At 39.7% G+C, this 15892-nt stretch overlaps 1 protein-coding gene across 1 annotated transcript in view; it reads left to right on the top strand.

Moving 5' to 3' along the window:
* Positions 1-15892, top strand: part of GDPD4 (glycerophosphodiester phosphodiesterase domain containing 4) — a 71698-nt gene that overhangs the window by 39542 nt on the left and 16264 nt on the right. The window contains exons 10-14 of the mRNA XM_044287889.1: positions 3223-3373; positions 7427-7648; positions 10861-11018; positions 14683-14830; positions 15154-15236. Of these exons, the coding sequence (XP_044143824.1) occupies positions 3223-3373; positions 7427-7648; positions 10861-11018; positions 14683-14830; positions 15154-15236 (762 nt within the window). The remainder of the gene's footprint in view (positions 1-3222; positions 3374-7426; positions 7649-10860; positions 11019-14682; positions 14831-15153; positions 15237-15892) is intronic.

Below are 15892 nucleotides of genomic sequence, written 5' to 3'. Positions count from 1 at the left end.
GAAATATTACCGTAAAGTGTGTTGACATTTTACAAGGGTTGTAGCTTAATGTCATAGGAACTGTGACCGCACCATCAATAGTGGGTGGCGACTACAATATACCTAAAGGGGTTTTCTTGTAAGAATTAGTTTTTAAGATTTATGGTAAAAAAAAAAAAAAGAATCATTACTCACCTCCACTGATCCCCCACCGCTGCTGTTCTGATGCTGCTCCTCACTTCCTGCTTCCAACTCCACACACCATGAATGCCAGGAAAGGCCTGCTCAGCCAATTATTGGCCACAGCGGTGACCTGCCTCAGACTGTGATTGGCTGAGTGGAACTTTCCTGGTATATCTGAGGTGTCAAGATAGGACCAGGAAGTGAGTAGCCGCATCGGAACAGCAGCAGTGCGGAATCAGTGGAAGTGAGTAATGATTCTTTTTTTTTTTTTTTATTTAACCATTTTCTGACCAGTATTTTCAAAATAAATAAATTAAAATAATAAATAAATATAAACTTAGAGGGAAACCCCTTAAAATGGTGATCCCAGCTATTTAACATCTTAGTTGGCATGGTCAATTTTGATTGGGGCCCCTGCAGCATTTTACATATGCACTATTTACTCAAAAGCTTATACCCAAACACCACCACACAGTGCTAAATAAAATCTCCATGCAATGTCTACCCAATACCGCCAAATAATACCTCCACACACTATCCAAATGATGCCACTATATATTGTATATGCCCATATAACTGTCCAGTATTTTCCATACAATCCTGCCAAGACAAAGATGATATTCAGTGTTCAAATAATACCGCCATACAATGCCTATACAGTCAAAGGGGTTAATGGTAAAGTCCAGTGAACCTATACGTCTAGTCCTTAGGCACCTGGTAAGGAAAGTGGGCCCTGAGCAATTGCCCAATTTGACAATCCCTAAAACTGGCCCTGAGAGTCAGTCAGATCGCAGAAGTGATCAGATGGGTTGAGATCAGCAACAATGACAGCAGTGTTACAGTTTCTACGAGAGCTTACAAAAAAAAGGGGTTTTGGAAGACGAAAATTGTGGTTTTATGATGAGTGGAGGTTGTTTCCTCAGATGTCTGAGAAGATAAAAGGTCTACAAAGTGGCGGCTCCGGTTGTCAGATCTGTGGCACTGATTGTCGGCGGTGTAGGATTTATCTGTAAATGAACTGATGGGACGATGTCCAGAGATTAGTTACACATCCTGATAGAGGAGACTATACCGCCAGAGCCACAATCTCCGTGTGAACAAGAGGGAAGGATCAACAGCAACAATTAAAATAACCTCAAACTACTCCCCTCATCCAGATTATCTATGATTTACTGATCCAAATCTGAGCAGAAATAGAAGGGATACTTTATATCAACATGTAAGAAAATCCCTGCATATGGCATGATCCAACCAGCGGGACCTCCAGATAGAAAGCTAAGCACAGCGGGAAATGAATGCAGGTGAAGGGGACTGAAATCGACGGTGTCCTTACCTGTGCAGAGTCTCTAAGAGCAGTATTATAGTAGTTATATTCTTGTACATAGGAGCAGTATTATAGTATATTCTTGTATAGAGGAGGCAGTATTATAGTAGTTATATTCTTGTACATAGGAGGGAGTATTATAGTAGTTATATTCTTGTACATAGGAGCAGTATTATAGTAGTTATATTCTTGTACATAGGAGGCAGTATTATAGTAGTTATATTCTTGTACATAGGAGGCAGTATTATAGTAGTTTTATTCTTGTACATAGGAGGCAGTATTATAGTAGTTATATTCTTCTACATAGGAGACAATATTATAGTAATTATATTTTTGTACATAGGAGCAGTATTATAGTAGTTATATTCTTGTACATAGGAGGCAGTATTATAGTAGTTATATTCTTGTACATAGGAGGCAGTATTATAGTAGTTTTATTCTTGTACATAGGAGGCAGTATTATAGTAGTTATATTCTTGTACATAGGAGGCAGTATTATAGTAGTTATATTCTTGTACATAGGAGGCAGTATTATAGTAGTTATATTCTTGTACATAGTAGGCAGTATTATAGTAGTTATATTCTTGTATATAGGAGGCAGTATTATAGTAGTTATATTCTTGTACATAGGAGCAGTATTATAGTAGTTTTATTCTTGTACATAGGAGCAGTATTATAGTAGTTATATTCTTGTACATAGAAGGCAGTATTATAGTAGTTATATTCTTGTACATAGCAGCAGTATTATGGTAGTTATATTCTTGTACATAGGAGCAGTATTATAGTAGTTATATTCTTGTACATAGGAGGCAGTATTATAGTAGTTATATTCTTGTACATAGGGGCAGTATTATAGTAGTTATATTCTTGTACATAGGAGCAGTATTATAGTAGTTATATCCTTGTACATAGGAGCAGTATTATAGTAGTTATATTCTTATACATAGGAGGCAGTATTATAGTAGTTATATTCTTGTACATAGGAGCAGTATTATAGTAGTTATATTCTTGTACATAGGAGCAGTATTATAGTAGTTATATTCTTGTACATAGGAGCAGTATTATAGTAGTTATATCCTTGTACATAGGAGCAGTATTATAGTAGTTATATTCTTATACATAGGAGGCAGTATTATAGTAGTTATATTCTTGTACATAGGAGCAGTATTATAGTAGTTATATTCTTGTACATAGGGGCAGTATTATAGTAGTTATATTCTTGTACATAGGAGCAGTATTATAGTAGTTATATTCTTGTACATAGGAGCAGTATTATAGTAGTTATATTCTTGTACATAGGAGCAGTATTATAGTAGTTATATTCTTGTACATAGGAGCAGTATTATAGTAGTTATATAGTAGTTTGAAGAGAATATTACATCTGAAATGAAAGAGCAGTACCTTTTTGACTGATTCTATTCCTAGTTAGATATATGTTTATTTCACAATTCAGTATCCTGTGCTATATTATGTACTATTATTGCTCGTACTTGTGATCCATCGTTCATGATTTGCATGCTATAAAACAACCATTATTTGGGGTGTTGATGTTGATGCAGATGCTGAGCTGGTTTATGTAATGCCACATGTTTCTGATCCAGGATCCCTAACAAGCCTTTCATTGTCCCGGTATTAATGGACTGTTCTGTGTTGCACTTTCCTCCAGTGCTCAGTGTGTACGATCAGCAACTATTCTTATATTTTTCATGACTGACAGCAATGTTTTTCCCTTCCAGTTATGACGGCGTCCCCTTTCTCATGCACGACAACACTTTAAAGAGAACGACGAATGCTGGAGACGTGTTTCCCAACTATACCAACGTCAACGCCGCCTTGTTACCTTGGGATATGCTGGAGATTCTTAATGCTGGAAAGTGGTTCACACAGGTAACCATAGCACTGCAGACACAGGACATTGGGGTCATCTGAAGGGAAATGACATAGTAACATAGTATATAGGGCCGAAAAAAGACATTTGCCCATCCAGTTCGGCCTGTTATCCTGCAAGTTGATCCAGAGGAAGGCAAAAAAAACTGAGGTAGAAGCTAATTTTTCCCTCTTTAGGAGAATAAAAAATTCCCTCCCAACTCCAATCAGGCATCAGAATAACTCCCTGGATCAGCGACCCCTCTCTAGTAGCTACAGCCTGTAATATTATTACACTCCAGAAATACATCCAGGCCCCTCCTGAATTCCGTTATTGTACTCACCATCACCACCTCCTCAGGCAGAGAGCTCCATAGTCTCACTGCTCTTACCGTAAAGAATCCTCTTCCATGTTTGTGTACAAACCTTCTTTCCTCCAGACGCAGAGGATGTCCCCTCGTCACAGTCCTGGGGATAAATAGATGATGGGAGAGATCTCTGTACTGACGCCTGATATATTTATACATAGTAATTAGATCTCCCCTCAGTCGTTTTTTTTCTAAAGTGAATAACCCTATTGTTGATAATCTTTCAGGGTACTGTAGTTGCCCCATTCCAGTTATTACTTTAGTTGCCCTCCTCTGGACCCTCTCCAGCTCTGCTATGTCTGCCTTGTTCACAGGAGCCCAGAACTGTACACAGTACTCCATGTGTGGTCTGACTAGTGATGTGTAAAGTGGTAGGACTATGTTCTCATCACGGGCATCTATGCCCCTTTTGATGCAACCCATTATCTTATTGGCCTTGGCAGCAGCTTCCTGACACTGGTTTTTGCAGCTTAGTTTGCTGTTTATTAAAATTCCTAGATCCTTTTCCATGTCAGTGTTACCCAGTGTTTTACCATTTAGTATGTACGGGTGACTTGCATTATTCCTTCCCATGTGCATAACCTTACATTTGTCAGTGTTAAACCTCATCTGCCACTTCTCTGCCCAAGCCTCCAATCTATCCAGATCCCTCTGTAGCAGTATACTGTCCTCTGTAGTATATACACAGTATACTGTCCTCTGTAGTATATACACAGTATACTGTCCTCTGTAGTATATACACACTATACTGTCCTCTGTAGTATATATCCAGTATAATGTCCTCTGTAGTGTATATACAGTATACTGTCCTCTGTAGTATATACACACTATACTGTCCTCTGTAGTATACTGTATTTTACTATGCAAGCCTTCTACAGGGTCATTAATAAATATATTGAAGAGAATAGGGCCCAATACTGACCCCTGAGGTACCCCACTGGTGACAGTGACCCAATCTGAGTATGTACCGTTAATAACCACCCTCTGTTTTCTATCACTGAGCCAGTTACTTACCCACATACAGACGTTTTCTCCCAGTCCGAGCATTCTCATTTTATATACTAACCTTTTATGTGGTACAGTGTCAAATGCTTTGGAGAAGTCCAGATATACGACATCCATTGATTCGCCGCTGTCAAGTCTAGAACTTACCTCCTCATAGAAACTGATTACATTAGTTTGACATGACCGATCCCTCACGAAGCCATGCTGATATGGCGTTTATTTGCTTATTTCCGTTGAGATGCTCTAATATAGCATCTCTCAGAAAACCTTCAAACAGTTTACCCACAACAGATGTTAAACTTACCGGCCTATAGTTTCCAGGCTCTGTTTTTAGACCCTTTTTAAATATTGGCACCACATTTGCCATGCGCCAATCCTGTGGGACATTCCCTGTCAGTATAGAGTCTGCAAATATCAGAAATAAGGGTCTGGCTATGACATTACTTAATTCCCTTAGGATACGGGGGTGTATGGCATCTGGTCCTGGCGATTTGTCTATTTAGTAGTAGATTTTCTGTGGACTCTGGTATATTAGGTGGTTTATAGTAAACTCCTATTAGTAATTTATTGTTGTTTTTAGCTCCATGTATCTCTACCCACAGTGACTCCACATGTTCATGTCCCTCACTTATATCTTCTCGGACTGTGGGCTTTAGACAGGACTTTACATAAAGGCAGACCCCCCCCCTCTCCGGTTTTAAACAGACTGGAACCTTGTACATTAACTGCCCAGTCATAGCTATCATCCAGCCGTGTCTCAGTTATTCCCACTGTCATAGCTATCATCCAGCCATGTCTCAGTTATTCCCACTGTCATAGCTATCATCCAGCCGTGTCTCAGTTATTCCCACTGTCATAGCTATCATCCAGCCGTGTCTCAGTTATTCCCACTGTCATAGCTATCATCCAGCCATGTCTCAGTTATTCCCACTGTCATAGCTATCATCCAGCCATGTCTCAGTTATTCCCACTGTCATAGCTATCATCCAGCCATGTCTCAGTTATTCCCACTGTCATAGCTATCATCCAGCCATGTCTCAGTTATTCCCACTGTCATAGCTATCATCCAGCCATGTCTCAGTTATTCCCACTGTCATAGCTATCATCCAGCCATGTCTCAGTTATTCCCACTGTCATAGCTATCATCCAACTGTGTCTCAGTTATTCCCACTGGCATAGCCATCATCCAGCCATGTCTCAGTTATTCCCACTGTCATAGCTATCATCCAGCCATGTCTCAGTTATTCCCACTGTCATAGCTATCATCCAGCCGTATCTCAGGTATTCCCACTATGTCATAGTCCTCCTCACACATCACTAATTCCAGTGTTTGTCGGCTAATTGGGCCTTTTATGCAAGCATAAAGTTCTTAGTGGTTAGCAGCACATGATGTGAATATATAAGGGATGAACGATCATAGAGATGAACAATCGTAGTAATGATCATTCATCTCCCAACTGATGAGAAGCCTCTTTAAATCAGTGCTAATTATGGCCCCGGACTGAGTCATGTGAATTACTCTTAGGCGCACAGTATCTGTCTGCCCTACATCTAATTGAAATGTACATCCTTGGAGGATTTCTTGTAATGATAGGTACATTTTATAATGTATTATGAGACAATTATATATTAGTTAAAGGGCATCTAAAGATAATGAGATGACTCTGTCCCAATCTATACAGAAAAGCTTACAAGTGAACTGCAGAAAACAAGGTGGAAAGTACAATATTTCAGGATTTGTAATATACAGATAGTTACATAAAACATTTTTTTTTAAATACCGCAGTTTATAGTTAAAACCTGAGGGTATCTATCAGCAGTTTTGTCCCTATGACACTGGCTGTGACCTGTTACATGGGACCAACACAGATGTCTTCAGCTGCCAAAGGCACATGCAACACGTCAGCCAGTGTCATAGATACAAATCTGCTGACAGAAGCCCTATTAACAATAAATATATTTTTTGCAGTATTTTTTTTAAATCATTTTATGTAATTATCTATATATAAAAAATCCTGAAATATTGTACTTTCCAAACTTGCCATTGGAGCAGTTACAGAAGGCTGATACACCTTGTTTTCTGCAGTTCACTTGTAAGCTTTGCTGTATAGATTGGGACAGAGTTATCTCATTATCTTTAGAGGATAAGTGAGTAAATAACCGCTCTGCTGTACTGCTGGAGGGCTAGAAAGCAACTCCATACACACGGATAAGGCATACAGCTCAATAGTCAATGTGACCATGGACTGCAGCTGCCGTAAAGCACACACAAGTGTGGAGTGTGTCTGTAATATCCCAGGGAAGATTGTAATAATACTAAAGACAAAAAAGTAAGATTGCTTTAAAGGAGTTGTGTAGGATTTTGGAGGAAGTGATGGCCTGTCCTCAACATCTGATCGTCGGGTATCCAACACCTCTTACTGCCTCCGATTAACTGTTCTGAAGTTGGCGCCATTGTGTAGTGGACGGAGCTGGTTACTGCAGCATTCACTTCAGTGGCAGCAGCGTTGCAGTACCCAGGTCCGTCCACTACAAAATGGGTGGCACTGTGTAGTACCGACCCCAGAGCTACTTTGTAACAGCTGATCGGCAGGGGTATGGGTTGTCAGACCCCCAATGATGTGATACTGATGACCTATCCTAGGTCATCAATGTTCCTAATTCGGAAAACCTCTTTAATGTACACCTTCTTGTTTCCCAGAAACCGCCATTTTCCTATATGGAATCCCTGTCCGATGAAGAAGAGCAAACCGCAACGAATCAGTCCATTTACAAACTGATCGACTTCCTAAGGCTTGCTGACCACGCCAAGAAGATGGTGATCTTTGACCTCTATCGCCCTCCTCAAGATCATCCCTACCGAGACACTTGGATTAACCGGACACTGGAGGTCATCAACGAAGCTGCTATTGATCCAAAACTGGTAAATCTCTGTACGATAGAGTACGACTATATTATAGGGGTATTATTTAGGTCCCATTCTCACGACCGTATTTTTAGATGCGAACCCATTCATTTCAATTGGTCCGCAAAAAATGCGAACAACACTCCGTGTTGTTCCGTGGCTCCACAAAAAAGATAGAACATGTCTAATTCTTGTCCGTTTTGTGGACAAGAATAGGCATTATTATAATGGATCCGCAAAAAAATACAACCATGCAACACGAACCTCATCTGTATTTTTTGCAGATCTGCATTTTGTAGACCGCAAAATACATGCGGTTGTGCATGGAAGCCTAAGAAAGGAATTGGCATTTGGTAGTGGTCAGAAGTGGTACTGCAAGAAGAGAAATAATTTTCATTTAAAAATCTGTCACCCTATTTAAATGCATACTGAAATGACAGGTTTTGAGAATTACATAAATATTGGAAATTTGAAAAGTTGCTGCTTAAGTTTTTATAATAGCAATTTGCATATATTCCAGAATGTTATGAAGAGCGATCGGATGAATTGCATAGTCCTTCTTTGCCATGAAAATTAACTTAATCCCAAAAAAAAACTTTCCACTGCATTTCATTGCTGTCATTAAAGGACCTGCTGAGATCATTTCAGTAATCGTCTTGTTAACTCAGGTGAGAATGTTGACGAGCACAAGGCTGGAGATCATTATGTCAGGCTGATTGGGTTAAAATGGCAGACTTGACCTGTTAAAAGGAGGGTGATGCTTGAAATCTTTGTTCTTCCATTGTTAACCATGGTGACCTGCAAAGAAACACGTGCAGCCATCATTGCGTTGCATAAAAATGGCTTCACAGGCAAGGATATTGTGGCTACTAAGATTGCACCTCAATCAACAATTTATAGAATCATCAAGAACTTCAAGAAAAGAGGTTCAATTCTTGTTAGGAAGGCTTCAGGGTGTCCAAGAAAGTCCAGCAAGCGCCAGGATGGTCTCCTAAAGAGGATTCAGCTGCGGGATCGGAGTGCCACCAGTGCAGAGCTTGCTCAGGAATGGCAGCAGGCAGGTGTGAGCGCATCTGCACGCACAGTGAGACGAAGACTTTTGGAAGATGGCCTGGTGTCAAGAAGGGCAGCAAAGAAGCCACTTCTCTCCAAAAAAAACATCAGGGACAGATTGATCTTCTGCAGAAAATATGGTGAATGGACTGCTGAGGACTGGGGCAAAGTCATATTCTCCGATGAAGCCTCTTTCCGATTGTTTGGGGCATCAGGAAAAAGGCTTGTCCGGAGAAGAAAAGGTGAGCGCTACCATCAGTCCTGTGTCATGCCAACAGTAAAGCATCCTGAGACCATTCATGTGTGGGGTTGCTTCTCATCCAAGGGAGTGGGCTCACTCATAATTTTGCCCAAAAACACAGCCATGAATAAAGAATGGTACCAAAACACCCTCCAACAGCAACTTCTTCCAACAATCCAACAACAGTTTGGTGAAGAACAATGCATTTTCCAGCACGATGGAGCACCGTGCCATAAGGCAAAAGTGATAACTAAGTGGCTCGGGGACCAAAACGTTGACATTTTGGGTCCATGGCCTGGAAACTCCCCAGATCTTAATCCCATTGAGAACTTGTGGTCAATCCTCAAGAGGCGGGTGGACAAACAAAAACCCACTAGTTCTGACAAACTCCAAGAAGTGATTATGAAAGAATGGTTTGCCATCAGTCAGGAATTGGCTCAGAAGTTGATTGAGAGCATGCGCAGTCGGATTGCAGAGGTCCTGAAAAAGAAGGGCCAACACTGCAAATACTGACTCTTTGCATAAATGTCATGTAATTGTCGATAAAAGCCTTTGAAACGTATGAAGTGCGTGTAATTATATTTCACTACATCACAGAAACAACTGGAACTAAGATCTAAAAGCAGTTTAGCAGCAAACTTTGTGAAAACTAATATTTGTGTCATTCTCAAAACTTTTGGCCACGACTGTAGACCCAACAGCACAAAACATATTTGGCCAATAGGTTAGCCCTCATAAGAGGATAGGTGTGGGCTGGCCATAATTTAGTACAGTTCGTAGAGAGGAAGGAAGCAGTGACCCATGCTCCTTCTCCTTAGGCCTCAAGTTCCATCCAGAGACTAACCGATCTCTGTGTGATTTACTGAAAGATTAACAGAAAGGGAGAGAATTGGAGAATTTAGAATCTGCATGGCCAAGCATAGGAGTCAGCAAGGTAATCTGCTACTACGGCCACTCAGACTTTGCTGAAGTGAAGGACACCGTTAAGACACCCTTCACACTTTGACACATTCTGGTCAAATGTTCCTTCAAAACCCTGCATCCGGCAGTGAACATTACAGTCATTATTGCCAGCCACAGATGCTACTGAGAGAGACTTTAATGCCTCCAGAGAGAGAAAAGTGCCATAACTCCCAACTTTGCCTAAATCCATACATTGCCAAATGTCTGTGCACAGACAGAACTGTACTACATCTCCCATTTTGCACTTGAGTAAAAGAGATGTTTGTTCTGCTACATCTGGCCTGGTTACTGACTCCTACACCATATGCTGGCCATTGCACTCTGGCCATTACACGCTCCGGCCTTGCACCCATACAAGCACCTAACATCACCGGCACCCCAGGTACCATCAGGCAGGAGCTCCAGAACCAGGCTGTGCCCTCCCTTCACTGCACAGCCCTAGGGAGCAACGGTGTGAGGAAAGCCACTGTAATTGACTATAGCAACCACTACCACTACCACTCACATCCTCTGCTCCAGCTCCTCCTGGGCTGCTGTATATTTAAGCAGGGGGGGGGGGCACTGTAATCAGAGGGGGCAGGGCAGAATCACAACCAGGAAAATGCACTTTTGGCAACTCTATCCCGGCCTAGCTACCCCCTTACTGATGCCGCAGGTTAGCAGTGTCATGGGGGCTGTGTAGTGCCCCCACCCTATACCAGAATCTGGAACATTTTGAAAAGTAGATCTAGATATTCAATTTGATAATAGATGACGTCAATTTTGCAGGGACTGGTTGAAAATATAAAGGTAGGTCATCAAAATGCTTTCATCTACCATGCATCATCCATGGCCACCTTGAGTCATTGGCCACCTTCTGGCCTCACATGGCAGATATGCCCCTGAGTCTCCGATACACATTAATGTCACGGTGGCTGTCTATGGTCTGGGGTCACCTCTGACTTGTCCCATGTCTGAATCATATTTTTTTTAGGTTTTATGGCTTTCAAATGACATGAGATCCTTTGTGCAGTTTGTGAATCCTGGTTTGCAGCAGACATTGGGTTCCAAAGCGAGTATCGAAGAACTTGTCAGCAATCGCATCGTGAAACTGAACCTGCCGTACAACGAGATGTCCCAGCTAGACATCAGGTAGTCTCTACAGACCGCGCGTTATAACGTCTGCCTTGCTCTTATGTGATGAACCTCCTGCACTATATTTAAAGGGGAGGTCCATTTTGCTTTGATTAATCGTCCTGACACGTCCTGACAACTGCCCGGCCGGTCTTCTTCTTTTTTGCTTTCAGTACACTAGGACAGATTTATTAATCTTAATAGATGGCGGCTAGACCGGCACCAGATTTATCGCTGGGGCTCAGGCTGGAGGAGGAATCAGGTGCAGGGGCAAACATGTTTTACTGACTCTATTTACCAACCATTAGTTAGCTTACTTTGCAACGCAATTTCACGCCAGTATCGCGGCACGATTTATTCGCAAAATTTAGCATCTTAGGCCCCACCATGCAACAGAGGGGGGACATTTTTTACTGATCCTGAAGCTAAAATGAGTTTTATCATGAAGGGGTTAAAATGCATTTAAAAGGGGTTTCCCGTGGACAGGTGATGTACGTGATGGGGTCTGAGCGCTGGTATGGGTCCGATCACTAGAACATAGTCCTGAAGGGAATGGTGTGACGGTCACACCAGGGACAGATTCAAAACTTAAAGTGGTGGTGGGAAAAAAAAAACGTTGCCCCCCCTGGATCCGCCACTGGGCAGCGGTGTTATGTGCTAACTGGAGGCACAGCTTCAAAACCTACCAAAAAAAAAAAAAAGAGACTTTTTAAAGAGCGGTTTACTAGTGAGAATCATTAAATGTTAGCTGTGCTTAAGCAGAAATCTATTTATAAGCCAGATTGTGGCGGTGACACAATGATAATGCTGTTTATTCACACTCTGCTATACAATCCAGGTTCACAGCCCACTGCTCTGTCTAATGGCCCCTTGACAGCAATAGTCGCCCACGTGCACCTGGCTCCAGAGATGTCCAATTACATGAGCGGAGAAAACCAACACTGATTATCCTCATACATCCTCTGCTGTCTGAGCCACACACAGGATATCAGAAGAGGTTCTCCAATTACATGGGGCAATTAATTAACCTGGAACTGCCACACTGATCCTATGTACAAGAGTATACTACCATACTGCCCCCCTATGTACAACAGTATAACTACTATAATACTGCTCCTATGAACAAGAATATAACTACTATAATACTGCTCCTATGTACAAGAATATATCTACTATAATACTGCTCCTATGTACAAGAATATAACTACTATAATACTGCTCCTATGTACAAGAATATAACTACTATAATACTTCTCCTATGTACAAGAATATAACTACTATAATAATGCTCCTATGTACAAGAATATTACTACTATAATACTGCTCCTATGTACAAGAATATTACTACTATAATACTGCTCCTATGTACAAGAATATAACTACTATAATACTGCCTCCTATGTACAAGAATATAACTACTATAATACTGCTCCTATGTACAAGGATATAACTACTATAATACTGCCCCCTATGTACAAGAATTTAACTGCTATAATACTGCTCCTATGTACAAGAGTATAACTACTATAATACTGCTCCTATGTACAAGAATATTACTACTATAATACTGCTCCTATGTACAAGACTATTACTACTATAATACTTCTCCTATGTACAAGAATATAACTACTATAATACTGCCTCCTATGTACAAGAATATTACTACTATAATACTGCTCCTTCGTACAAGAATATAACTACTATAATACTGCTCCTATGTACAAGAATATAACTACTATAATATTGCTCCTATGTACAAGAATATAACTACTATAATACTTCTCCTATGTACAAGAATATAACTACTATAATATTGCTCCTATGTACAAGAATATAACTACTATAATACTGCTCCTATGTACAAGAATATTACTACTATAATACTGCTCCTATGTACAAGACTATTACTACTATAATACTTCTCCTATGTACAAGAATATAACTACTATAATACTGCCTCCTATGTACAAGAATATTACTACTATAATACTGCTCCTTCGTACAAGAATATAACTACTATAATACTGCTCCTATGTACAAGAATATAACTACTATAATATTGCTCCTATGTACAAGAATATAACTACTATAATACTGCTCCTATGTACAAGAATATAACTACTATAATATTGCTCCTATGTACAAGAATATAACTACTATAATACTGCTCCTATGTACAAGAATATAACTACTATAATACTGCTCCTATGTACAAGAATATAACTACTATAATATTGCTCCTATGTACAAGAATATAACTACTATAATACTGCTCCTATGTACAAGAATATTACTACTATAATACTGCTCCTATGTACAAGAATATAACTACTATAATACTGCCTCCTATGTACAAGAATATAACTACTATAATACTGCTCCTATGTACAAGATTATAAATACTATAATACTGCTCCTATGTACAAGAATATTACTACTATAATACTGCTCCTATGTACAAAAATATAACTACTATAATACTGCCTCCTATGTACAAGAATATTACTACTATAATACTGCTCGTATGTACAAGAATATAACTACTATAATACTGCCTCCTATGTACAAGAATATAACTACTATAATACTGCTCCTATGTACAGGAATAATACTACTATAATACTGCTCCTATGTACAAGAATATAACTACTATAATACTGCCTCATATGTACAAGAATATTACTACTATAATACTGCTCCTATGTACAAGAATATAACTACTATAATACTGCCTCCTATGTACAAGAATATAACTACTATAATACTGCTCCTATGTACAGGAATAATACTACTATAATACTGCTCCTATGTACAAGAATATAACTACTATAATACTGCCTCCTATGTACAAGAATATTACTACTATAATACTGCTCCTATGTACAAGAATATTACTACTATAATACTGCTCCTATGTACAAGAATATAACTACTATAATACTGCTCCTATGTACAAGAATATAACTACTATAATACTTCTCCTATGTACAAGAATATAACTATTATAATACTTCTCCTATGTACAAGAATATAACTACTATAATACTTCTCCTATGTACAAGAATATAACTACTATAATACTGCCTCCTATGTACAAGAATATAACTACTATAATACTGCTCCTATGTACAAGAATATAACTACTATAATACTGCTCCTATGTACAAAAATATAACTACTATAATACTGCCTCCTATGTACAAGAATATTACTACTATAATACTGCTCCTATGTACAAGAATATAACTACTATAATACTGCTCCTATGTACAAGAATATAACTACTATAATACTGCCTCCTATGTACAAGAATATAACTACTATAATACTGCTCCTATGTACAGGAATAATACTACTATAATACTGCTCCTATGTACAAGAATATAACTACTATAATACTGCCTCCTATGTACAAGAATATTACTACTATAATACTGCCTCCTATGTACAAGAATATTACTACTATAATACTGCTCCTATGTACAAGAATATTACTACTATAATACTGCCTCCTATGTACAAGAATATTACTACTATAATACTGCTCCTATGTACAAGAATATAACTACTATAATACTGCTCCTATGTATCACAATATAACTCTAATATGATCAGGATTTATATAAAGGTCTCTTTGTACCGTTATCAGTGTGATAAATGTTGGGTGATTTTTGTATTTTAGTGAATACGCTGCAGCCAATATTACCACCAACCTGTATGTGGTCAGCGAGCCGTGGCTGTTTTCCTTGGCTTGGTGCTCAGGAGCTTATTCTGTCACCACTAACTCTGTGCACACACTGAAGAAGATGGAGGAGCCCATGTTTCTTTTGGTAAGACATTCTGGAAGTACAGTGATAGTGACAGTACTTTTGTAACAACTTGCATTAAAGACTACTACTCCCACAGTGACTCAACCGCCGGACATGATGATAATACAGCTCCATTATACCCTGTGAAAGGAATGCTACTACAGTACTTCTGAAATGACCCGAGCACTGGACATGATCATAATACTATTCTATTTTACTTATTACATAAAAGACTATTATATTACAGACTTATAGTAGTATATCATTCTCTCTGTTATGCTTTTATAATGGGGCCCTCGGACTCCTCACCAAGTCACATGACCTCCCCCGATATTCTCTTTCAGACCCCGTCTCAGTACAGTCTAATGTGGATTCTCACAGATATCGTTTCTGCTTTGCTGGTTATTCTCATCTTTGTGCTGCACTGGTGAGTCTGACTTATCCGATACCTGACTGCATGATCCCCGTGAGCAGCGTCAACCAGATAGCCCACCTACCAGACACGGGTGACGGCAGATAGGGATCTGGGTACCGTACTACCCTCTAAGCCACAGAGCAGCGCTAGATATACTGTATAATGTCAGCTATACAGCATCTAGTGGGTAATTCCAACGTCACCCGGTGGTCTAGGGCAGTGAAGGGGTAAATTACTGGTGGCCTTGGTTAATGTAAGAGTCAATTTCGACTTCTTTTGTGGTATAGATTAGTTAAAGGGATAATGTTAAAATGCCTGCTGGCCTAGGGTATAGAAGGGGTTAATATCAACTTCCCTAGTGCTCTGGGTGGTGTAAAAGGGGTTAATGGCAACTTCCCTCGTGTTTGTAAGCCAAGCACCCTCTCCTAAAATAAATGATGACAAAGCACTCCCAAAGTTGTAGAGTTACAGTCTCACGATGTGCTTCATCTTTTTTGAGCACAGCCGGTCCTTAATGAAATTAGATGTGGAAGGGTTAAAACCTGCCTAGGGTCTAGTGCAGGGGAGGAGTTAATGTCAGCCTCCCTGGTGGTCTAGGGTAGTGGAGGGGTTCATACCTGTCTCTCTGGTGGTCTAGGGTAGTGGAGGGGTTCATACCTGTCTCTCTG

Source organism: Bufo gargarizans, chromosome 3 (assembly GCF_014858855.1).
Source record: "Bufo gargarizans isolate SCDJY-AF-19 chromosome 3, ASM1485885v1, whole genome shotgun sequence".
NCBI lineage: Eukaryota > Metazoa > Chordata > Amphibia > Anura > Bufonidae > Bufo > Bufo gargarizans.
This window is presented reverse-complemented; position numbering and strand designations above follow the sequence as displayed.